The sequence below is a fragment of the Juglans regia genome, chromosome 6 (assembly GCF_001411555.2).
Source record: "Juglans regia cultivar Chandler chromosome 6, Walnut 2.0, whole genome shotgun sequence".
Classification (NCBI taxonomy): domain Eukaryota; kingdom Viridiplantae; phylum Streptophyta; class Magnoliopsida; order Fagales; family Juglandaceae; genus Juglans; species Juglans regia.
The window spans coordinates 34,418,398-34,442,352 of record NC_049906.1 but is presented as its reverse complement, the minus strand read 5'-3'; the positions used below and the strand labels follow the sequence as shown (position 1 = coordinate 34,442,352).

General features: G+C 37.6%; 1 protein-coding gene across 2 annotated transcripts; it reads right to left on the bottom strand.

The window, feature by feature from the left end:
• Nucleotides 1–5,155: 5,155 nt before the first annotated feature.
• Nucleotides 5,156–21,193, bottom strand: LOC108992095 (serine carboxypeptidase-like 18). Of its 2 annotated transcripts, XM_018966542.2 has the most exons (14): nucleotides 20,936–21,189; nucleotides 20,114–20,259; nucleotides 13,385–13,461; nucleotides 13,129–13,251; nucleotides 12,850–12,952; nucleotides 12,682–12,719; nucleotides 12,444–12,545; nucleotides 12,254–12,340; nucleotides 6,548–6,679; nucleotides 6,363–6,434; nucleotides 6,042–6,160; nucleotides 5,705–5,818; nucleotides 5,535–5,589; nucleotides 5,156–5,445 (listed from the first exon to the last, which is right to left on the bottom strand). In XM_018966542.2, the coding sequence occupies exons 1-14, from the start codon at nucleotides 21,082–21,084 to the stop codon at nucleotides 5,362–5,364; spliced, it is 1,401 nt and encodes a 466-aa protein (XP_018822087.1). In that variant the 5' UTR covers nucleotides 21,085–21,189; the 3' UTR covers nucleotides 5,156–5,361. The 2 variants fall into 2 exon arrangements, with proteins under 2 accessions (XP_018822087.1, XP_018822088.1); XM_018966543.2 differs by lacking the exon at nucleotides 5,705–5,818 and having other exon boundaries at nucleotides 20,936–21,193.
• Between the last annotated feature and the right edge of the window lie 2,762 nt (nucleotides 21,194–23,955).

Below are 23,955 nucleotides of genomic sequence, written 5' to 3'. Positions count from 1 at the left end.
AGATGAAATAATTAGTTGGCTGTACATGATAATTTCTTCTTCAGACTTGCAGTTAAATTGGGTTCGAGATCCAACAGACCGCATGTCAACAACTGGTTTTTCTTGGTGACTATCATTTCCTTGAAAAATCATCGAAAGGCAATTTGTTATTAGTCTCTTTTGCTGTGCCATGGCTTCAACTACTCTTCAGATTGTCACTGTTGGTTCTTTTTTAAATGGGTCTTTCTATCTAACCTCTCGTCTTTAAAATAAATAATAAACTCTACATATTTTCATCAATTTAAAGATAATTAATAATAATTTCACATTATATCAATACAGAGGTTATGAGTTTGAACTTTAATTCTACACTCTATCTCATTTAATTAAATATTCTACATGTTAGAACCACTCATTGAGAGAGAATCTGACCCAAACGTGAGGGGAAGTATTAAGATATAAAATAAATAATAAAATTTAAATTTTCTCATATTAATTTAAATTTTTTAGATAAGTGGTGATTACAGTACATCTCCTACCTACTTTTGCACATTACATTAAGGGTAATGATATCCTTGCACCTCTTTTACTACCCAGTTATTTTTTTTTCGTTTTGCTATTTGAATCTAGATTAAATATCCCACAATATTATATTTTTGCATAATTTTAAAAAAAATAAATTCAATTAACCAACGTAATCATGTAAATTAATTAAAAATAAATTTAATTTTATAAAAATTGACTCAAGGAGTAAAAGGTCATTTTTATAAAATTAAATTTATTTTTAATTAAATTACATGTTTACGTAAATTGATTGAGTTTATTTATTTTTCATTATATTACGAGATTTTTAATCCACGTTCATAGAGCAAAAGGGAAAAAAAAATAACTGGATAGTTAAAAAATTAATAAAAACCAGCGTAACGTATCATTATCTTTGCGTTAAAGCAAATTTTTCCCTTTCCAATTTTGAATATTCTCGGTGCATGCCTCAGGGATAGAGTTTCTCTATTTGCGGGTTGGCTTTTTTAGTTAAGATGGGCTAGGCCCTTGGTAGATGGGCTCTCCTTTGAAAGTTGGCCCCACTTTAATTATACAAGGCCATGAGATTCTTATCATTCTTATATGAGGCATCAGGTGTCTCTGTCAGACAAAACATCCTGCGTTGGGAGTGTAGCTTCGGCCCTAAACTGGATTCATATGATTTTCCATGAAACTTGGAACACTTTCACAGTTGTGATCGAGATAAAGACTTTTCAGAGTTTCTTTGTTAATCTGCATTCACTTCTGAAGACAAACGTGCTCATACAATGTCAGATCACTTCATTTTAAAGTGGGAAATAAGCCATCCACCTATCTATCATGGCGGCACACTCCTTGACCATGTCTTCTGCAGCATTGTGGCCTCCTCCCTGCACAAGGAATTAGAATTAATGGAACTTTGTTTTAGGTTTGGACTTGTAGTAGATATTGTTTAGACGGCCTCGTTTGTTTTAGCAGATGAGATGAATTGTGATTAAAATTAAAAGTTGAATAAAATATTGTTAGAATATATTTTTTTAATAATATTTTTGTGAGATTTAAAAAAGTTGAATTTTTTATTTTATTTTGTGTGAGAATTTAGAAAAATTGTAATAATTAGATGAGATAAGTTGTGAGGAGTTGTGAAAACAAACGAGGCATAAAGAACTTTTGTTTTTCTTGCCTTTACAGTAGCATATGTTAAACTGAAATCATATAATTAACTTCTTTGTGTACCTGCAAGTCCATGAGAAAGAGAAAATATGTTAGGAAAAGAGGGAACTCAGGGAAGAGAAAAGAAAGATTTCTACAGGATTAGAAACTTGAAACCCACCCAGCAGTTTGACCATGAACGGACCACACTCTCCAGCTTTCATCCGTAGTCAAGTTTAGAGACTTTAACCATTCTTGTGTGCCAATGTTTGGAACTGGCATGTCATGATCCCCACTGTAGATTAAAAGAGTTCTGGGTCAAAAAGTTTAGGGTTTACATATTTAGTTGGTGAAAGAAAAAAAAACAGTGAAAACAGAGTTGCTATAAGCATGTTGCCAGATTCTACCTGTATATAAGAAGTCGTAGGTATGCATTTGTGAGATTTTGATGATAACCAACAATATTGTTGAGAATTTAGAGCCTGGTTGCATCAATCGAGCGAAGCGTCTAGCCGCTTGAGCGAACACAAGTCAGAGAGTTCGCTCAAAGGTAGCTCGACAGACCGCTCGAGCAAAGACGAGTCCGAGAGTTCGCTCGACACCGCTCGACACATGGCTTGAGCGAACACAAGTCAAAGAGTTCACTCAAAGGTCCGCTCGACACATGGCTCTAGCAGTTGCGGGAAACAGGTTCGCTCGATGCGGGCTCGACACGCTGCTCGAGCGAACTTCACCAATTCGGTTTTTTATTAGGGTTTTCGCCGCATGTCATATTGTGTATTTTTTTGGTTTTCTGGCTTGTACTGTGCGGGTGAACAGTAACCGTCCCAAGAAGTATTTGTATTGTGATTTCTCAAGAAATAAAAATCCTCTGCAGCTCCTGTGGACGTAAGCAATTTGTTGAACTACGTAAATACTGTGTCGTGGGTGATTGCTTATCTTTTCCCTTTTATTTTGAATTTACTTTTTCTTGTCATTGGTTTTTTCACAACAATTGGTATCAAGAGCCAAGGTTCGGGTCTGAGGAAAAACGATGACTGGAGAAGAAGTAAATGTATCAAGGATTGAGAGGTTTGATGGCACGGATTACGGGTATTGGAGGATGCAGATAGAGGATTACCTCTATGGGAAGAAACTCCATCTTCCATTGTTGGGGAAGAAGTCGGACAGCATGTCAGTTGCTGATTGGATCCTGTTGGATCGACAAGTTCTGGAGGTTATTCCTCTAACCCTGTCGAGATCCGTTGCACACAACATCATCAAGGAGAAGACGACTGCGGATCTCACAGCGGCTTTGTCAGGCATGTATGAAAAGCCGTCAACAAATAACAAGGTACATCTGATGAAAAAGTTATTTAATTTGAAGATGGCAGATGGTACGTCTGTTGCACAACATTTGAATGATTTTAACACTATCACAAATCAATTGTCATCTGTTGAAATTGAATTTGATGATGAAATACGTGCATTGATATTATTGACATCACTGCCAAATAGTTAGGAAGCCATGAGGATGGCTATTAGCAATTCTGCTGGTAAGTCAAAGTTGAAATATGATGACATTCGTGACTTGATTTTGACGGAGGAGGTGCGCAGGAGAGATTCAGGCAAGACCTTCTCACACCTTCTGAATAAATTCATAGGTGTGTGCCACATATTTGTAGTCGTCCATAGCATATCCATCTGCAGTTTCTGAATAAGAGAATCCAATTCCCACTGGTGCATCCAAATATACGATGTTGAGGCCCTGAAAAAGCATCACCACATTTGACCCCGGATGGGGAAAAAAATGAAAATATGATTGGCATAAACTGCGCAGAAAGATCGAAGCAAGTGTAATTCAATTCACACCTGGGTCCATGTCCATGGGTTATCATGAAGCGTCGGTAGGCTTCCATTGTAATGTCCTAGTTTGAAAGTTGGGCCTGCAAAATGGAGTAGTACTGTTCTTTACGAAGGAAATATTGGGTCAATCACACATAATATATAGGTAACAACTCTAAGAGGGTCTAAAAGAAAGCTTGAATCCTCTCATAAATTTGGAGAAACCTTTCCAACTCTTCAATTTATTAGTTGGCAATATACAGGATTATACAAGCAAAGTCCAAGCCCAAAGCCACTTCAAGTTTCAATTGAAAATGGTGCACATAGTTGGTTTCCATCTAAAATTTTGTCATTATGCATTTTCTTTTCGATACATTGCATTTTCAGATGAAAAAATTAATGCAAGTCAATGAAGCATAGCACTCTCTCTCTACTTATTTACCTTTTCTTTTTACTTATTTCCTTGTTTTATGTTTTTATTTTTTTAAATCCATCATGTAAATCTCTGTAAACAATTCCCAGAAAGACAATAAAAGTGGAAGGAACTTACCACTCTCAAAGACAAAGCTGTCGAGACAAGAGCAACCGGGGCCTCCACTGACCCAAATCAGGACTGGGTCTCTCCAAGGATTCCTTTGGGACTCAACAAAGTAGTAAAAGAACTGCGCCGTCTCGTTTTCCCTTTCACCTATATTATATATATGATAAAAAAAAATACATAACTACTTCTCCCCAAATCGCATTTTCTTGTTTTATTCTGAATATTAACATTGATGAACCATAGGAGATAACGTAGTAGAATCTCGATCATTATCTCAACGAAGATTAACATTTGACAATCCAATAAATGATTTGAAACTCACATTCTCAAATGGGTGAAAATTTGAACGTACAAATTAAAAGAGCCTAAATTATGATATGATCTTCGAGAAAGGGACTTAAATATGAACGATATGGATAATAAAGTTAGATAAAATAATAATTACCTACCCAGTTTCAAGCTTGAATGGTAACTCTCCGGAATAACCCGGTACAGTCGTGACGAGCTTTGAGGTGTCCGAGCCGGCAGAGGTGGCTGTTACCAAGCAAATTACCAAAAGAAAAAGCAGACGCAAACCCATCCCGATAATAAGCAATATACCCTGATAAACTCTTTCGCGGCTGATAAATATGAAGTTGTAGAAAGATCTCGCACACAGCTAACTGTAAGTCTGTAGAAGAAATTATGTACGGCCCACTAATGCCATCTTCAGACTTACAGATAGTATGACCATTCGTTGAGAAATGAGCAGCTGTGCTCAAGACTAGCAACCCTTTGAGAATTGAAAGGTGGAAAATGAAAAATAAATAGAAAACATAAAACTTTTTTTTCTTGGTTCGGTATGTTCTATTGGATTGCTACTTATTATAATGATTCACCTCGATTTTATTTTTTATTTTCTGACAATATAACCTTTGGATTATCTTCACTTTTATAGTTTTGAATCTTGTCAAGTAGCAGCTGGAGTCCAAGCTTTCTCAAAACAATTTGAGGTTTTCCCAGAGTCCCAGACATAACAAGTCCATGTTTATCTCCACCATCATAACTTGCTCTGCCTTGGAATTAGTTCATCATATTGATGATAGTATACATAGACGTTTCAACGGACATGATGCATGCAGTTGTTACACAAATGGATTGGTATCAATGCATGGCACTACAATGTTTTTCATTATTATTATAGGGTTACAAACATTATTGTATGACACTAGAAATTGTCTTTCATGATTATGAACAGAATCAAACAAAGTGACACCGAAAGAGAATTTCTAGAGTTTGCTAATTCTCCGATCACTTTCTTATTGATCAAACATACTGTGACAGATTTTAATTGGTCACGGTACTTAAACAGGGAAATAAGCCATCCACCTATCTATCATGGCAGCACACTCCTTAACCTTGTATTCTGCAGCAAGGTGGCCTGCCCCCTGTACAAGGACAAAGAATATATGAAAACTTCCTCTAGACTTGAAGACATTATCTAGATGAAGGAAACATAGGTGAGAGATTTTCTTGCCTTTACAGTCACAAATGTCAAGGTGAAAGAATCATCGATAAACTTCTCGGTGTACCTGAAATCCATGAGAGGACACATTTCAGGCTACAAACATCTCAGAGATTCGACCAGGGAAAAGAGGTTGGGGACTGGGGATCAGTGTTCTAAGAGATTGGTAACTCAAAACTCACCCTGCTGTTTGACCGTCTAAAGACCATACTCTCCAGCTTTCATCTGTACTCAAACCAAGAGACTTGATCCATTCTTGCGTGCCAATATTTGTGATTGACATGTCATGATCACCACTGTTGGAATTAGAAGAAAATTGTATTATCATTTAGCCTATTGCTGCTTAGGTCTGTGGCTTCCCTAGAGTTTAAACTCTTGCGCTTAGAATGAGTGAGAGATAAACGCAAAGCGTATCCCACAACATTTTAGCTTGTACTGTGGCTAACTTGGGTTTGCTTGCACTACTTCGGGTACTAATTCTATCCTACAAGTCAATTTTGCACTTAACTCTATTTTTACCTGTATATCAGAGATCTTAGGTCGGCATTTGTGAGATTCCGATGATAACCAACAACAGTAGTCACGTCCTTAGTATAAGCTAAGGTGGTATTGCATCCTTGCCATGAGGTTTTTGTCCCCTGGTTGACATAACAAGAATGTTTTAGTAAGTCTTTGTTGCAACTGTTGGATATAAAAATAGTATTCATGATCCTCCTTTTAACCATCTTATCTCTTATTTTTCATCGTTTTCTGATAAATGATTAGCAGATAAGTAACAGATAATTACAAACAGTTTTCCAATCATTTAATATAACATATATCATAAAAGACTGCACATACATTTCGAACACCAAGCGCTTGTTGAACACCTTTGTTATTGGCCCAGATGACACTCAGCATATGGTTATAACTCTGACATATATAAGAGTTGAAACAATGTGTTAATCGCATGAACTTGTTTCAGTATGAAATTTTATAATACATGCACTACTCAGAGGAAGAGAGAGAGAGAGAGAGAGCTTTACACGACACCAAAGTGCAGGGTCTGATTTTTCTGAGAGATATCTCCGTACAGACTCCATGTCTTCATTTGGTTTGGGGATTGCATTACTGCATACTGGTTCCAAAACGTGTACATCATTTATATCTTTTAACAGCTGCAAATTCCAAATTATGATCGACGTCATGTTCTCAGTGTGAATAGAAATTATTCTATATGTAAGTCGATGTGAAATGTGCTGTTACAGATAATTACTAGTAGTCATCCATCATCACGTAGCTACATGGAGTTGTTGGCAATACTCATCAACTTAGCTAAGAGTCCTACCTAGAGTCTTATATATGGAATAAAAATAGTTTGTTAATAAAGAGGATTATATCATTAGTAGCTTAAGTCTATCTTTATCTCTTGAATGTATGTTGTTAATGAGTATCATATTTATCTCTTGTCATGCTTAGCCTTTTATTATAGTGAGATGAACGTGTAGTTTGTAGAATCTCCCTTTGGTTAAGCCTTTAACTCACAAAATTATAACAGACACGCCGTTCATACTGTTTATATGGTAAGATTTAGTTTGCAAGATTAAAATTTTAAAACTTCTTTTGTAAATTAAATCATGTCATATCAATAATTTGGAAGGTAAATTCTTTATACCGACTTGCAAATAAATGTAATGTAGCTTGTAGTAATAGGAAGATAAATGAATTGGACTGTATATTATTGGATATTGGAATAGATAAACATTGTAGAAGATGATAGAAATGGATAGTTAATAAAAGTAGAATCATGTAGCTGTTCGAGGCACACCATCCTCCAGATAAATTCCCTTAGGAAAATTGTTCAGAATATTCGTTAAACCTCACGCCCGTTTCTAACCTCCCCTATATTCTTTGCCAGTAACTAATTTTACTAACAGATGCCTTACACGTGTCCAACTATAGCTGTAAAAAAAATGGTAACTAGTGAAATGATAAAATGCATAACAACTGACATACTATGCAAACACTGCGTTTTATTTCAACATTTCTTCAAATACGTTGGCCCATGCTCTCTTCCAAACTTCAGCCACTCCTTCCTTCTTGGCCCATCTTCGTGGGCTTCATAATAGATCCATCCCCTTTAGAGAACCTGGTCCACTAGGTGGGGATTACATTCTCGAAGCCTCCTCAGAGACTCCCAAGAGTTCTCTTCCTCTGAAAGTCCTACCCACTTCACCAAGACCATAGTCTAGGCTTTGTCTCCGTGTCGGCGCATGCGGTGTTCCACCACCATCTCGAGTTCGGGTTGCACCTCGCCGACGTCATTGACTTGAGGGAGCGACGACAGGGCTTGGATCCGAATGCCTAGTTTCTGCTTGACGCACGAAATGTGGAAGACCAGGTGGATTTTGGACTCCGATGGCAACTCGAGGCGGTAGGCCACCGCCCCAAGGCACTGCACCACCTTGGTAAGGACCTCTATTTGCCCGTCACTTTGTGGGTGATAAGCTGAGCTATAGCTTAGAGAAGTACCCTACAGTGAGAACAAGGTTTTCCATAAGGTACTAAGGAAAATGGGATCCCTATTTGAGAGAATTACCTTAGGAAATCAATGTAATTTAAATACTTCTCTTAAGAAAATCTGAGCTACTCCGACAGCTATATAGGGGTGTGCTAGGGCCATGAAATGGCCATACTTAGTCAACCTATCCACAACAAGAAGGATGACATTAACCCCTTGAGAAGCAGGAAGACCCTCCACAAAGTCCATATATATCTCTTCCCAGGCTTGGTTTGGAATGGCAAGAGGTTGCAAAAGTCCGGCTGGGTAGAGGTTCTCATGTTTATTGACTTGGTATACTTCATAGTTTCTTATCAGCTCCTTGATATCCTTCTTCATCCCATGCCAAAAAAAAATTCTTCTTTGCTCTTTGATACGTTTTTAGAAACCCTGAATGGCCTGCCTCAGGGTTGCTGTGTATAAACTGCAATACTTTGGCTTTGAAAATGGAACTTGGGTTGATCACAAACCTCCCCTTCTTTAAGACCAGCCCCTGCTGGACTGTATAACCCTTAGTTAGCTCTATCTTGGACTGACACTTAGCTAGCAATTCTAGTATCTCAGGTGAGGAAGAATAGCTCACCTTTAGCTCATCAATCCAATCTAGTGTGAGAAAAGAAATAATGGCCAGCATCCCCTCTTCTTCATCCCCCTTTGCATCCCTTTTAGAAAGAGCAGCAACCACCTTATTCTCCCTTCCTTTTTTGAACTCAATTTTAAAGTCATAGCCCATAAGTTTAGTCACCCATTTATGTTGTGTTGTGGTTCCAACTTTATGATCCAGTAAGTATTTTAAAGCCTATTGATCAGTCTTTACAATGAATGATTGGCCCAAAAAGTAGGGCCTCCATCTTTGTACAACTGTGACAAGAGCCAATAACTCTCTCTCGTGAGTGGATAGGGCCAAAGCCTTGCCTTTCAAGGCCTTACTGAAATAAGAGATGGGTTGTCCAGCCTACATGAGTACTGCTCCTATACCACACCTACTCGCATCGCACTCAATGATGAATGATTTTGTAAAATCTAGAAGTCTTAACACGGGGGGTTGAGAAACAGCCCCTTCAACTGCTGAAAAGCTTGCTGAGCTGTGGCATTCCAAGTGAATGCATTCTTTTTCAAAAGAGTTGTCAAAGGGGCAGCTATAAGCCCATAGTGCCTTATAAACTTACGGTAATACCCTGTTAGGCCCAAAAAGCCCCTCAAGGCCTTTAAGTTGGTAGGAATGGGCCACTCTACCATTAAAGCTACCTTACTTGGGTCAGCTTTAACCCCTTCACTTGACACTATATATCCCAAGTATTCCACTTCCCGACCCCAAAACTGCACTTGGATAGTTTAGCATAGAGCTGCTTTTTAGCTAGAACCTCCAACACTTGCCAAACATGCCCCACATGATCCTCCACACTTTGGCTATACACCAAAATGTCGTAAAAAATTAAAAATAATAAATAATAAAAAAAACCTAGCCCAAACCTCCCCAAGAAGGGTCTTAAAAGTTCATTCATTAATCATTGAAAGGTAAAAAGGGCGTTGGTGAGGCCAAATGGAATCACCAAAAACTCATAGTGCCCTTCATAGGTGCAAAAGGCAGCTTTGTGAACATCCTCAGGAACCACTCTGATTTGATGGTACCCATACCTTAGATCCATTTTAGAAAAAATCATGGAGCATAAAGCTCATCCAGCAACTCATCAATGACAGGGATATGAAACTTATCCTTCACCGTCTCTTGATTTAGGGCCCTATAGTCTACACATAGGCGCCAACTCCCATCAACCTTTTGGACTAGTAAAACTGGTGAGGAAAAATGGCTAGAATTGGGTCTGATCATCCCTGACTTGAGTAAGTCAGTGACAATTTTTCAATCTCAATTTTCTGGTAGCATGGATATCGATATGGTCTTGTGGAGATAGGTTGGGTTCCATCTTTTAGTGTGATTTTGTGGTCATGGGTTCTCTTGGGTGGTAAGTCCACAGGTTCTGCAAAAACATTTTTAAACTACTGTAATAACATGGTTAGTTGGTTGTTTGGGGTTATGTTTGGGTCTAGGTTGGTGGTGGTTGTGGGGTGTACAACATAACATTGGATAAAGACTCATTTGGTCCCATTCATACTATTCAACATTACTTCCCTTCCTTCCCCAAATGATGGTCTACCCAAATGGAGACCCTTCAACTCCACCAATCTGTTTTGCCACAGAAACTGCATAACTAACTTGGAAAAGTTTCAAGTTATATTTTCCAAATTTTGCAGCCATCGTATGCCTAACACAGCGTCACAACCACCCAAAGTTAACAAGTAAAAGGAAGCAGTAAACTGGTTACCTTGTAATCTGAGTGATGTAGCTAGACATGCCCCTTCACTTGTGACCAACTCGCCATTGGCCACCCGCACCTTGAGTTTTTGAGTGGTATCCACTTGTAGCTTTGCCTTCCTTGCAATAGAAGGATCCAGGAAGTTGTGTGTGTTTCCAGAATCCACCAACAACAGCACCATCTCTCCACCAATAGAGCCACGGATTATCATGGTATTAGGGTTGGGAGTCCCTGTGATTGCATTGAGGGATATTTCTACTTTGTTCTCTCCTTGTTGGCCTTCTTGCATCTCATGTGAATCAAAATAAATTTCCTCACCCTTATCTTCCCCTTCTTCATCACACCCTTGCAACACATACACCTTTGGGGTTTTGCACAAGTGATTAGGGTTTCATTTCTCTTCACAATGGTAGTATAAGTTCTTTTTCATTTTTTCATCCATTTGAGATGAGGGAATTTCTCTCCTTAGCCTAAAAGGTTTCTGTCCAGCTCCCTGAAACTGATTAGGAGAGTGACTAAAACCTAACCCCGAGTTGGCTGGGGTGGTGTTTCTGTCCATCCAACTTCTCATTGATTTTTTTGAACTAGCCAGGTACTCCTCTTGTATTTTGGCAACCCCAAAGGCAACATTTAGGCTCAAGGGGTTGAACACCCGTACGAGAAGACGGATTTCATCCTTCAACCCACTGAGAAAACAACTCAATTTGTGTGCTTTAGTGAGTCCTTTAAGTCTGTTTGAGAGGGCTTCAAATTGAGCCTTATAGGTGACCACAATAGACACTTGTTTAAGGAGGGAGAGGGCTTCCATGGGGTCATCATAAGCTGTGGGTCCAAAAATAAGCAATAAGGCTCTAGAAAAAGTTTCATAGTTATTAAATTGTGTTGTTTCTGTTGCATCTTAATACCATATTAATGCATCCCCTTCCATGTGATATGATGCCATTAACAATCTTTGTGCAAGAGGTGCTTGATGGTATTCAAAATAGTGTGAAGCTTTGAAAATCTAACCTACTGGATTAGTGCCATCAAAGTAAGGAAAATCCAGTTTCACCCCCCTCTGTCCTTCACGCCTAAAGTCCTGGAACTCTTTGTCCTGCTGGTTATATGTGTCACGGTGAACCACTTGTGCAATTTGGTTTGTGACTAATGTCTTGACCATTTCAGTCAGTCGAGCTATGTATGCACTCATTACATGCATCCTCTCCTCCTGGGCCTGCATTCGAGTTTCTTGAGCTTCCTGCTGCTGCAGCACATCATGATGTTTGGATCTAGTATTGTCGGCCATGAATGGTTGTATGCAAAAATGAAGGTCTGAATGGGCGATGGCAATTTGTGGCTAACTTTTGGTACAGAATCGGGGACCTGATACCACTGTAATGTAGCTTGTAGCAATAGGAAGATAAATGGATTGGACTGTATATTAATGGATATTGGAATAAATGAACATTGTAGAAAATGATAGAAATGGATAGTTGATAAAAGTAGAATCATGGTGCTGTTCGAGGCAAACCATCCTCCAGATAAATTCTCTCAAGAAAATTGTTCAGAATATTTGTTAAACCTCACACCCGTTTCTGACCTCCCCTATATTCTTTGCCAATAACTAACTTTACTAACATTTGCCTTACACGTGTCCAACTATAGCTATAAATAAAATGGTAACTAGTGAAATGATAGAATGCATAACAACCAACTACTACACAAAACATTGTGTTTTATTTCTTCATTTCTTCAGATACGGTGGCCCATGTTCTCTTCCAAACTTCAACCTACTCCTTCCTTCTTGGCCCATCTTCGTGGGCTTCATAACAATAAATGTTTTCAATTATATATGTAGATCTAAATAAAGACAAGATTTGTGATCCTCGATTTCTAACCTCATCGATAGCATCAATGTCTGAGGAACATTGATAATTGCTAGAATTTACATGCACAAAATTGCCACCGCAACTTTCTTTGGCCGACTAGAAGTCACAAAACACAAAAAAGTTTAGAAGGAAACTTGTTAGGTATAATTAGAAATTTGCTCACTCAAGAAGGAAAAAAAATTGTCAGATACCAAAGTACCTGGTAAAGTTGATCTGATATAAGAGCAAGTCGATGAGCATAAGGGATTTTTGCATTTGAGTCAGTGAATGAATCTGTAACTGGGTTCCCAAGGACATACCCCTGATGAAAATAATATTTTAGCAGTATCCAATCAAACAAACTTTGAAAAATGAGAAAACAAAACCTCTATATTCAAAGAACAAATTTTCATTCATTTTCTATTTCAATGAGAAAGTTAGATAGTTGGATTATGTACTTTGAGATTAATCATCGGCACAACTCCGGCTTCATTGTCTGCAACACCATGATATCATGATCAAATCAAATACCAATCAATTAAAGGATATAAAAGCAAATGAAAACTTAGTAATCAATGAAAAAATGTTGATTTCAGTAAGTTTTGGCTCTCATCAACATTAATTACCAATCACAATCTTTTGCACAATCATTGGAATAGGCTTGCCAGAGTATGAGTCACCTCCAACATAGAGTTGATTTTCCAAAAATTGAGGATATAAATTCAACCACTGTATAAAATTTGCATGAGTTAGCAAACCCAAAGTAAAAACATAGCAAATCATATCAGTTTATGAGTTTACTTTTATAAAATGTATATTTGCTCTCCTATGTCAATGTTTGGAGATCGAGTCTCCATACTTCTAAAGCTTCTTTTTAGGGAGAAAAAGAAAGAAGATCGAGATACCTTTTGAATAAATTCATAGGATTGTTGGGCATGCTTATAATCGTCCATAATGTAGCCGTCTAAGCTTTGTGAATAAGAGAATCCGGTACCAACAGGAGCATCCATATATATGATGTTGAGGCCCTGAAAAAAGCATGCATCATCACATTTCATTAGGATCTATGGAAGAGAAAATCTCAAAATCTGGTTAATTGGCAAGGTATAAAATTTGCACCAATTAAGATCAAACAAATTAATGATGCAATAAAATTCTCACCTGCGTCCATGTCCATGGGTTATCTTCAAGTGTTGGTAGGCTCCCATTGTAATGTCCTATTGTGAACTTTAAAGGACCTAATAAATGTAATAGATTGTGAGTTATTAAATTCCATGTATTTTGGGGTTTTCTTATAAAATAGGAGTAGCTTTCAATTATTAAGACGAGAACAAAAGACATTAAATTTTTATATACAACTAAAGTCAAACATCACCATATGCAATCAGATATAGTTTGGTGGAAGGAAGGCCATGAATTAAAACTTTCATGGTAATAAGCCAAGGAATAGAGAAGTACTATGGTTACAAAGAGATTTTACAAGACTAAATCCATAAATTGGTCTGACTTCATTTAATACGTTAGATCTACAATCCGAAGTATAATAGTAGCTTTATACTTTAAATCTACAAATTGACGTATATGTTAGATTTGAGAAAAGTAGCTTTACAATTTGACGTATAAGATGAAGTCACTCCAGTTTATGAGTTTATTTTATGAAATCTCTTTATAACTATAATACTTATATTATATAGACACTTATGACCTCCCCCTCTATGACTTGCAGTAATGATTTCTCTGAAATTACGACATTTACCATAATGATGTTGTCCATAGATCATTATGTACCAGCTTAGTACCACTATATTTTACATGGTAGGTATTAATTACACAATTATTTTTATTGGACCATAATTCTTATCACAAAAAAGTCATTTTAATCGCAAATGAAGGCCTACCCTTTTAGTTTAGGGAAGAGGGATCAAGAAACTTAGAGAGATTTCATTTCTCATCTAGCCTACATTTACCATTCTCCTTCTATCATTTTGATTGTTTCTTTTTCTCTTTATGCATAAGCAAGTTCAGAAATGCATGGACATGGAACCCCTAATATTATAAACAGTAGTATTTTTTATACGGGTGCCAAGTAAGGAAGGTGGAATTCGAATAAGGAAGAGCGTCGATGTGATCGACGAGCCCAGCATAATAGGAAACTTTCTCTTTTGAATATTGCTCTATTTTGGGAATAATTCTATTAGCTTTAATTACGTATGTTGCTTTATTTTGGAAAGTTGAATAACGGAATGAGTATATCACTGTATGGGATAAATGAATAAGATATTAAGAAAATTATTATTCAAACTTGTTTTGAAGAGACGGGTTCCTCATCAACCCAACCGTTCTTGCAATTTTAACTCAACATAGGTAAGGCACGTTGACTCGATCCGACGTCCTTCCCAGTTGAACCATGCTTAACTCGTTCCGTCGCCAAAACTTGTAACAATTTGGCATCAGAACAGGTCATGGTGGATCCGAATCAAACGCCTAGAGCAGCAAATGGCGAATTTCAGCAGTATCATGGAAAGGCTCATGAAGAGGTTTAAAGAAACCAGTGCGAAGGTGGACTCTATTACTAACAGAGGCAGTGGCGATGGAGAAGATTCTAGATCATGAAATAGGAATGGGAGGAACAATAGTGGTTAGTAAAATGCAGCAGCACCCAAATTTGCGAAATTGGACTTTCCAAAATATAATGGTTTGGAGGGTCCAACAAGTTGGATTTACAGGGTGGAACAGTTCTTTGATTGTCAACAAACTGAGGAAGCGGAAAAATTACATTTGGTTGCATATCATTTAGAAGGGGAGGTGCAAATGTGGTACCAAGTTTTTAAAGATAGCGAAGGAATTGTATCGTGGGAAGCATTAAAGGGAGGACTGAGGATTCGCTATGGTCCAACTATGTTCAAAGACCACTTTGGTTCACTAAGCAAGCTGGGCAAACGGGCTCCGTCCGAGAATACCAACTTCAATTTGAACAACTGCTAAGCCATGTAGGGAGGCTGGCTCCCGACCACCAACTGGGATGTTTTGTCAGTAGACTGAAGGAACCTATTCGCACAGATGTGCAAGAGGCGAGACCCACATCCATTATGGATGCAATTGGGTTGGCTAGACTTTTTGAAGCAAGGAGTATGAAGAGACCCCTTCAGCTGGACAACAGGAGGCAAACCACGTTGGAACCAACTCATCCACCTATGCCTTCAGCCGACTTATCAAGAACAAAGACCCCAATTATCTGACACCTCAACCCCAACGAGCTGCAAGAGATGAGGAAGAAAGGCCTTTGTTTTAATTGTGACGAGCCCTTCACGCCAGGCCATTGCTGTAAGAAATTATTTTTAATTGAAAGAATATATGTGCAGGAGGATGTGGAGGTAGAGGAACCATACAATTTTATTGAAGAGCCGAGAATATCTTTACATGCCATGCTGAGATCGATGCCACCACAAACAATGAGAGTCTGGGGTGTGCTTATAGGCCAAGGTATCACCATTCTCCTAGACACCGGAAGTTCTCATAATTTTTTGAACACCTCATCCGTAAAGAAAATGGGATTGATTCCACAACCAACACAAGGAATGAAGGTGATGGTTGCAAATGGAGAAAGGCTTGACTGTGAAGGCCACTGCAACAATGTGTATGGGTCCAAGGCAACCAATTTTCTATTGAATTTTTCTTGTTGGCTATTGAGGGGTGCAATGCAGTCCTGAGCACTCAATGGTTGCACACGCTTGGACTGATCTGGTGGGACTTTACGAAGCTTGCTATGAGCTTCAAACATAAAGGGAGGAAGGTGGAGTTGATTGGAATAATGGGACCAAGACATAAGGTAGTCGAAGAAGGAGTAGCGGCCAAAGAATTGCAAAGAAAAAAATCTGGGTTCCTCTGCCAATTACTTTCGATGTCGCATAGGGGCCCAAACGAAGCTGCTGAGTTATTTTCCTTTAACATGAATGTTAATGATGCAGGTCCCAAAAATGTGAGCCATGATCTTAAAAAATTATTGGAGTACGAGGAGTTATTTTTGGAACCAGTGGGATTGCCCCCAGATCGCTCACATAACCACCACATTTCGTTGAAACATGGGTGCGGGCCTATCAACGTTCGTCCATATCGTTACCTGCATTATATGAAGGGGGAAATTGAGAAGATGATTTATGAACTCTTGCAAACAGGGGTAGTTCAGATGAGTACCAGCCCATACTCTTCGCCTGTGTTGATGGTTAAAAAAAAAATGGCTTGTGGCGCCTTTGTGTTTATTACCAGGCCCTCAACCAAATCACAGTAAAAAATAAATTTCTAATACCCACCGTTGACGAATTATTAGATAAGCTAAATGGAGCAAAGCATTTCTCAAAGCTGGACCTTCGTTCAGGGTATCACCAAATAAAGATGCACGCCAAAGATGTGGAAAAAAGGGCCTCTCGGACACATCATGGCCATTATGAATTTCTTGTGATGCAGTCTGGACTCACCAACGCGCCATCGACCTTCCAATCACTCATGAATGAGGTTTTTAAAAAGACCTTACGAAGGTACGTGTTGGTATTTTTTGACGATATTCTTGTTTATAGTCTAACGTGTGAGGACTATCTTTATCATTTATGTTGTTTGTTAGACACGTTGAGGGTTAATCAATTGTTTGTAAGAATAGATAAGTGTCAATTTGGGCAAAGGCAAGTCAATTATTTGGGACACCTCATTACCAAAAATGGCGTGGCAATGGACCCGGGCAAGGTGACGGCCATGATGGAATGGCCTCGTCCCACCACCATGAAGGCCTTGCACGGCTTCCTTGTCTTGACCGGTTATTACCGAAAATTATCCAAGAATATGGCCAGATTGCACGTCCCCTCACACAACTTCTCAAAAAAGACTCATTTTGCTGGAATGAAGGAGCAGAGGCAGCATTCCTTCAACTCAAGAAGGCGGTGACGATTGGTCCAATTCTAGCTCTTCCAAATTTTTCTAAACAATTCGTGATCGAATGCGATGCTTCTGTCTTTGGTTTAGGCACCGTCCTCATGCAAGAGGGAAGGTCCATTGCCTACTTCAGCAAGGCTCTACAAGGAAGGAACTTAAGCCGATCCACATATGAGAAGGAGATCATGGTTCTCATCGCTGCCATTCAAAAATGGAGACCATATCTTCTCGAAAACAAATTTGTGATACGCTGTGACCAGAAAAGTCTGAGATATTTATGGGACCAAACCATAGCTATGGAAGCACAACAAAAGTGGTTAGTAAAGCTCATGGGATACGATTTTGCTATTGAATATAAAAAGGTTCGTGAAAATTCTGCTGCAGATAGCCTATCTAAACGTGAAGAAGGAACTCGAAATGAAAATAGGACATTTGCCATCAGCATGCCACTGCCTTTGTGGTCCGACACAATCCGAGAGGAAATATTGAATGAACCAGAGTTGCAGACTTTAAAAAAAAAATATTGAAGCGGGTGAAGCCATCAGCCCATGGAACATCAAGTCTGGAATGACTTTCTATAAAGATCGAATTTACTTGAGGTCAACTTCAACATTGACTAAACTTATTATCAGTGAGTTTCATGCAGGGACGCATGAAGGCTTCCACAAGACCTGGCAAAGACTCAAGGCAGTTTTTTTCGGCATGGGCGATATCCCAAATCAAGGCATTCATATGTAAATGTGATATTTGCCAAAGACATAAGAGTGAACATGCCAAACCAGCAGGGCTTCTTCAACCACTTTTGATCCCGATCACAATATGGGCAGACCTCTCCATGGATTTCATAACGGGGTTGCCAAATTTGCAAGGAAAAAAATGTTATTTATGTCGTAGTTGATCGCTTCTCGAAATTTGCTCATTTCATGGCTCTCAAACACCCCTTCACAGCAGCGGCAGTGGCTCAAGTCTTCTTCAAAAATATTTACAAATTGCATGGACTTCTTACTTCCATTGTTTGTGATAGAGACCCCACCTTTATGAGTAAATTTTGGAAAGAACTCTTCAAGTTGCAGGGGATTAAATTTAACTTCAGTTCCTCGTATCATCCGCAAACGGATGGTCAGACGGAGGTGGTTAATCGTACCCTCAAAATGTACCTACGCTGCTTGAGTGGTTTATGGCAAGACACCTCCAACACTGCTCACATGTGTACCTGGAACGGCAAGGGTAGAAGTTTTAGCACAGACACTCATGGAGAGGGATCAGCTTCTGAAGGACGTAAGGCTGAAACTGCAGCAAGCTCAAAACCGTATGAAGCTGCAATATGACAAGGGGCATCAAGAGAGGAGCTTTCAAACAGGTGACATGGTTTATATTCGGTTACAACCATATAGGCAGCAATCTGTGGAAAGGAGGACTACAATGAAGTTAGCAGCTCGATATTTCGGTCCATTCAAAGTCTTGGAACGAATCGAATCGGTGGCCTACCGACTCTAGTTTTCGAAAGGATCGCGCGTTCACCCGATGCTTCATGTATCGCTGTTAAAGCTAAAATCGGGAAAATAAGAATCGGCAGCTACTGAGCTTCCCAAGTCTACTCTTACATCCACTCCAGTCCAGCTGCAAGCTGTCTTAGCTGTTCGTGGCCAAGGGCGGAAGGCAATGGCACTCATTCACTGGCAATGGACCAATCTAGTTGAAGCTACCTGGGAGGAGATATAAACTATCATGTGGCAATTTCCTAAGTTCACCCTTGAGAACAAGTGTCAAATTGAAATGGGGAGGGATGATACAGGTGCCAAGTAAGGAAGGTGCATGGGATGATACGGGTGCCAAGTAAGGAAGGTGGAATTCGAATAAGGAAGAGCATCAACTTGATCGACGAGCCCAGCACAATAGAAAACTCTCTCTTTTGAATATTGCTATGTTTTGGGAATAATTCTATTAGCTTTAATTACGTATGTTGCTTTATTTTGGAAAGTTGAATAACGAAATGAGTATATCATTATATGGGAGAAATGAATAAGATATCAAGAAAATTATTATTCAGACTTGTTTTGAAGAGGCGGGTGCCTCATCAACCCAACTGTTCTTGCAATTTTAATTCAACATAGGTAAGGCACGTCGACTCGATCTGGCATCCTTCCCAGTTGAACCACGCTTAACTCATTCCGTCGCCAAAGCTCGTAACAATTTTACTGTTTATAGCACAATTTTATGAGGGCTGATCCACTTCCGGGTTATGAACAATGCAACAAACTGTACAAAAACCTCCTGTAGAACTTCATGAATCATTACCCTAGTTTTAGGCCCAGTTTGAATAAGAAGTTGAGATGAGATAAATTTAGTTAGTTTGTGAATAGTAATAACATATTTATGTTGAGTTGAGATTAGATGAGTTAGAAATGATTTGAGTTAAAATATTTTATGAAATTTTGAAAAATGAGAGAGGAAAAGTTGAATAAAAATATTATAAAGTTAAAATAATGTTATAATATTATTTTTTAATATTATTTTTGTTTTGAAATTTGAAAAAGTTGAATTATTTTTTGTGTTTTGTTTAGAAGTTTGAGAAAATTGTAATAATTAAGTAATGATTAGATGAAAAAGTTAAAAATTTGAAATTAAAAATGTTTGTATTTGTGGTGTTTTAATATTGAGATGCAATGGGATGAGATGATCAAATCAGATGAAAGTATCTTTCTATCCAAATTAACCAAGCCTTAGGCTATGTTTGGCTGGTTGAATGATCTCAATCCAACTCAAATCGATTATTGATGGGACCCACTACTTTTTCAACTTTTTATAAAATAAAAATTAAACTCATTTCAACCTACTTCATATATAAACACATATTTCAATCTATTTATATTCAAACACATTTTAATAAAATCTATAAAATATTACTATTTACAAATAAACTCAGATCATATCACCTTAATTATTATCCAAACTCAGCCTACGTACCATTCTCAAATAAAAGAGCCTTGAATCCAGAGCAACCGGGACCTGGGGGTATCCAAAACAAGAGAGGGTCTCGCAGAGGGCTCCTTTGGGACTCAACAAAACAGTAAAATAGCTGCACCTCCTCGTTATCACCTACGCCAACATATCTACACAATCACATGCACCCCCATTGCACGCACCAAAATCTACGTTAATAACATATTACAAAACATAATTACCTGAGAAATAAGAAATTAATTTAGTACTACAACCAATATATAACAAAAGGGACGGTCTTAAAATTAAGTATAAAATATTTAGATTTTATTAAAAAAAATAATGATGTTTGCCGAAAGAACTTTCCATTCTTTCATTCACTCATTTGACTTTATTTGTTTATTTGTTTTTCATCAGATTTTTGTCATTTTTTGCTGAACATTGTATTGGTTTGATAGCTTCCTAATCATGTAGGTTTTGTTCCCCTTCAATAGCAAACATCGACCATGACTTTTCATCGTAAGAAGCTAGCCTTATATATGGGGTGAGATCTTAGACAAATGTCCAAGTTGTCTTCTCTCGATCCGTCATGAAATGTCTCTGATAACAAAAGTAACAAAGGGGAGAAAATGATCTTCTCCCTCCACTGTTGCCTCTCTCTCCCCATAATTGTTTTGTAATTTTTGATTGACAAATACTCAGATTTTGGTTATGTTAGGAAACCAATTGAGCGATATGTACGGATGGATTTAATTTCGAAATTAAAGATCATAAATAACCCAAATAATAATAAACTCCCAGAAAATGGCAACTTAACATCGTATGCATGCATGCTAGCTATCTTACCCAGTTTCGAGCTTAAACGGCAGCTTGCCGGAATAACCCGGTAGAGCTGTGATGATTTTTGAGGTGTTTGAACCTGCGGAGGTGGTGGCTGCCAGCCCGAGTAGAAGAAGCTGCAAACACATAAAACTCAGGATGGAATGAGAGTCCATTAAAGCTATTCCAAGTTAACTACAAGGAATTTGGGCTTTTCCAGTCAAGTTGATACAATAATATATATATATATAGATAGGCTTATAGTTATCTTTTGATAATTGAAGAAAGTTGTTGCTTATAATTGTAAGTCTGATCTTTTGTTTTTGTTGCTTAATTGATTTATAGGTAGAGGTCAAGGTGTGAGCCTATGGCGATGTTTGTGAATCTATGAAGTTGATTATGGTCTGTATTTTAGTTTGAGAAACGTTGGTGCTAACTGAAAGTCTCTTGTTTCTGTTCATGCTTGATGGTTGGATGAAAAGGTCTGAGCTCGATCGGTGCCCATTCTTTTGAGTAATGGGTCAAATTTTGAAAGAAAGAAAACAAAAGGTACTGAAATAGTTCATATACAGCCCATAGATTTTGTATGATTAGTCTTTTTGACCTTTTTGTCGTGTTGGTGTTGACATGGCTTATAAGTCTCGTGGCAATGCAAGGAATCTGTTAGTCAATCTAACATGTCTGTGATGGAAGGATGGATCAAAACCATCGAAGCATGGCTCGTTTGGATAGTAAGATGAGATGATTTTAGATGAGTTTATTAGAATAATATTTTTTAATATTATTATTGTTCTGAGATTTGAAAAAGTTGAGTTTTTATTATATTTTATGTGAGAATTTGAAAAAGTTGTAATAATGAGATACGATGATTTCTCTATCCAAACGGCCCCTAAAAGTATGAAGATGAAAAAGTTGATTTTTTAAAATCGAGAAATAATTTGTTCGGGGGCTAAACTACTACATGGACTAATCCTAAACGAGTTTAATCTAAATTTATTCACTACTATTCACAAACTCTTCGAAAAAGTTCAACGGACGTGAAATATGAGTCTATAAACCTATTGATCAAATACTAATTTGAGATATCCATGACTCCTAAACAAGTACAGGAATTTGAAAGCTAAAACCCATCTTTACATGAGAAACAACCCCCACTCAACCTCTTTTTCCACCTTTGTCTCATTGCATATATGTTTTGGTTGGTCAGAATACACATAGTTCTCTCAGAGACCAATCTTCTTTCAATTGTAAGAAAATCTACAAAAGATACTGAAGATTAATGAACTTCCCTCTCACAAGAAGTTGAAATCTAATTAAAACTTCTTCTTTTAAATTACAAGATCAAGCACAGCTGTACAAACAAAGTGTTCAGCCCGTGACATACAAAAGTTGACCCAATCTTTGTGACTATCTTTATAATGGTATTGACACCAAGTTTGGACCCATTGTTTATAATTAAATATGGAATTAGTTGGCACAATTATACTTATTTGCAATCATAAATTTTATTGAACGCCCCCAAGTTGTCAATGGGTGCATGATTATCGATCGGGAATGAAATCCAGATATCTACACAGGGTCAGATCATTTTAGAGAACACCTAGAGAAAGAAGAAAGGCTACAAATATAATAATCAAGCTGTTAAGTTTTGTTATTTTCTTTGCAAAAGTAACCTTTAAGGGTAGCGTAGTCGTCTTGGGGCGAGTCAGATAAATCGAACCATCCTGTTGGATTTGAAAGGACCATCAGACTAAAAAATTTTCACTTGAATTACTCGAAATGCACTTGCAAAAATTCCTTATTAAGGATTTGTACACCCCAGGATTAATCGAAACTTTTTCGCGAACACCTAATGCCCCTCAGCACCATATACTTCATTTCAAATCAGCTTGGATGATGTTGTTCCAAAGGACAACCATGATCGCACATCCCTATCAAATGCTTCACAAGTTGACTTCTTGCATATCAAGAAAGTGATGCCAATATGTGTTAGAAAAATAGCAAACAGAGATTTAAGAGTAGATAACAATGAGGCTATTGTTAATCTGTCTCTTAGATAAATATTGTCTCTCATTCAAAAAATTGAGTTTTGCAAAAGAGAATCTGACAATTTTGTCCTCAAGATACAACACTTTTTATATAGTGTGCAGATTGTAAATTCTAGACACTAATCTTAGAACTTCGAAAAGATGTAATAACAGCAATTGTATTGTTTCATTTAAATTTAAATAAAACGGTTTCTATAAAAAAATGTGTGAAATAACTGACATTGACAATTAATAATAACTATCAAGAAAAAAAAAACATATCACTTCGTTTGAATTAAAAATATAAGTGCTAAGTGCGTTTAAAGCATCAATGCATTGCACGTGTGTGCATGTGGTCAGTGCTTAGCACTGGTGATACTACTATTATGTGTCTATCATTATATTCCAATTTATGTATTGTGAAACTCCTTCACTTATAAACCACTAAAAATTTGTTTGTCTTTCTAATGTGGGACTAACAAAAAATCACATTGGAGGGAAATTTCAAAAGAATTCAAAGTCAAATAAGAAGGAATTTGAAATAGTCCAACATTCCCCCACTTATTTCAAATAATAATAAATAATATGTTTTTTTTTAAAAAATTCTACTATTACAAATATATGTTGACACATAAATATAAGTACTTGATGGGTTTGAACTTCCATATAGTGTATGATTCTCAAAACTTTATCAATAAGATAGTAGACATGATGTCTTTGAACTGTCATATTTTTTTATAAAACCGTAGAACCAACACATCAACACATATTTCTATTGTTCTTTTAGGCTATACGCGTTATCCCAACTTCATGAGTGCTATAGGTGGTTTACCAAAACCCCGACAAGAGCAGCCTGACTTTACACTCACAGAGGTGGAGTTCTTCTAGGTGCTCCTGCTTAATAAAAAAAAAATAATGGTAAAAAAAAAATACCTTTTATGCAAACTCACTAAGAGTTATGCTCAACCTTTCCTTTTCACTATAGGACTAGCACTAAACAACAATTTTGTAATGATAATC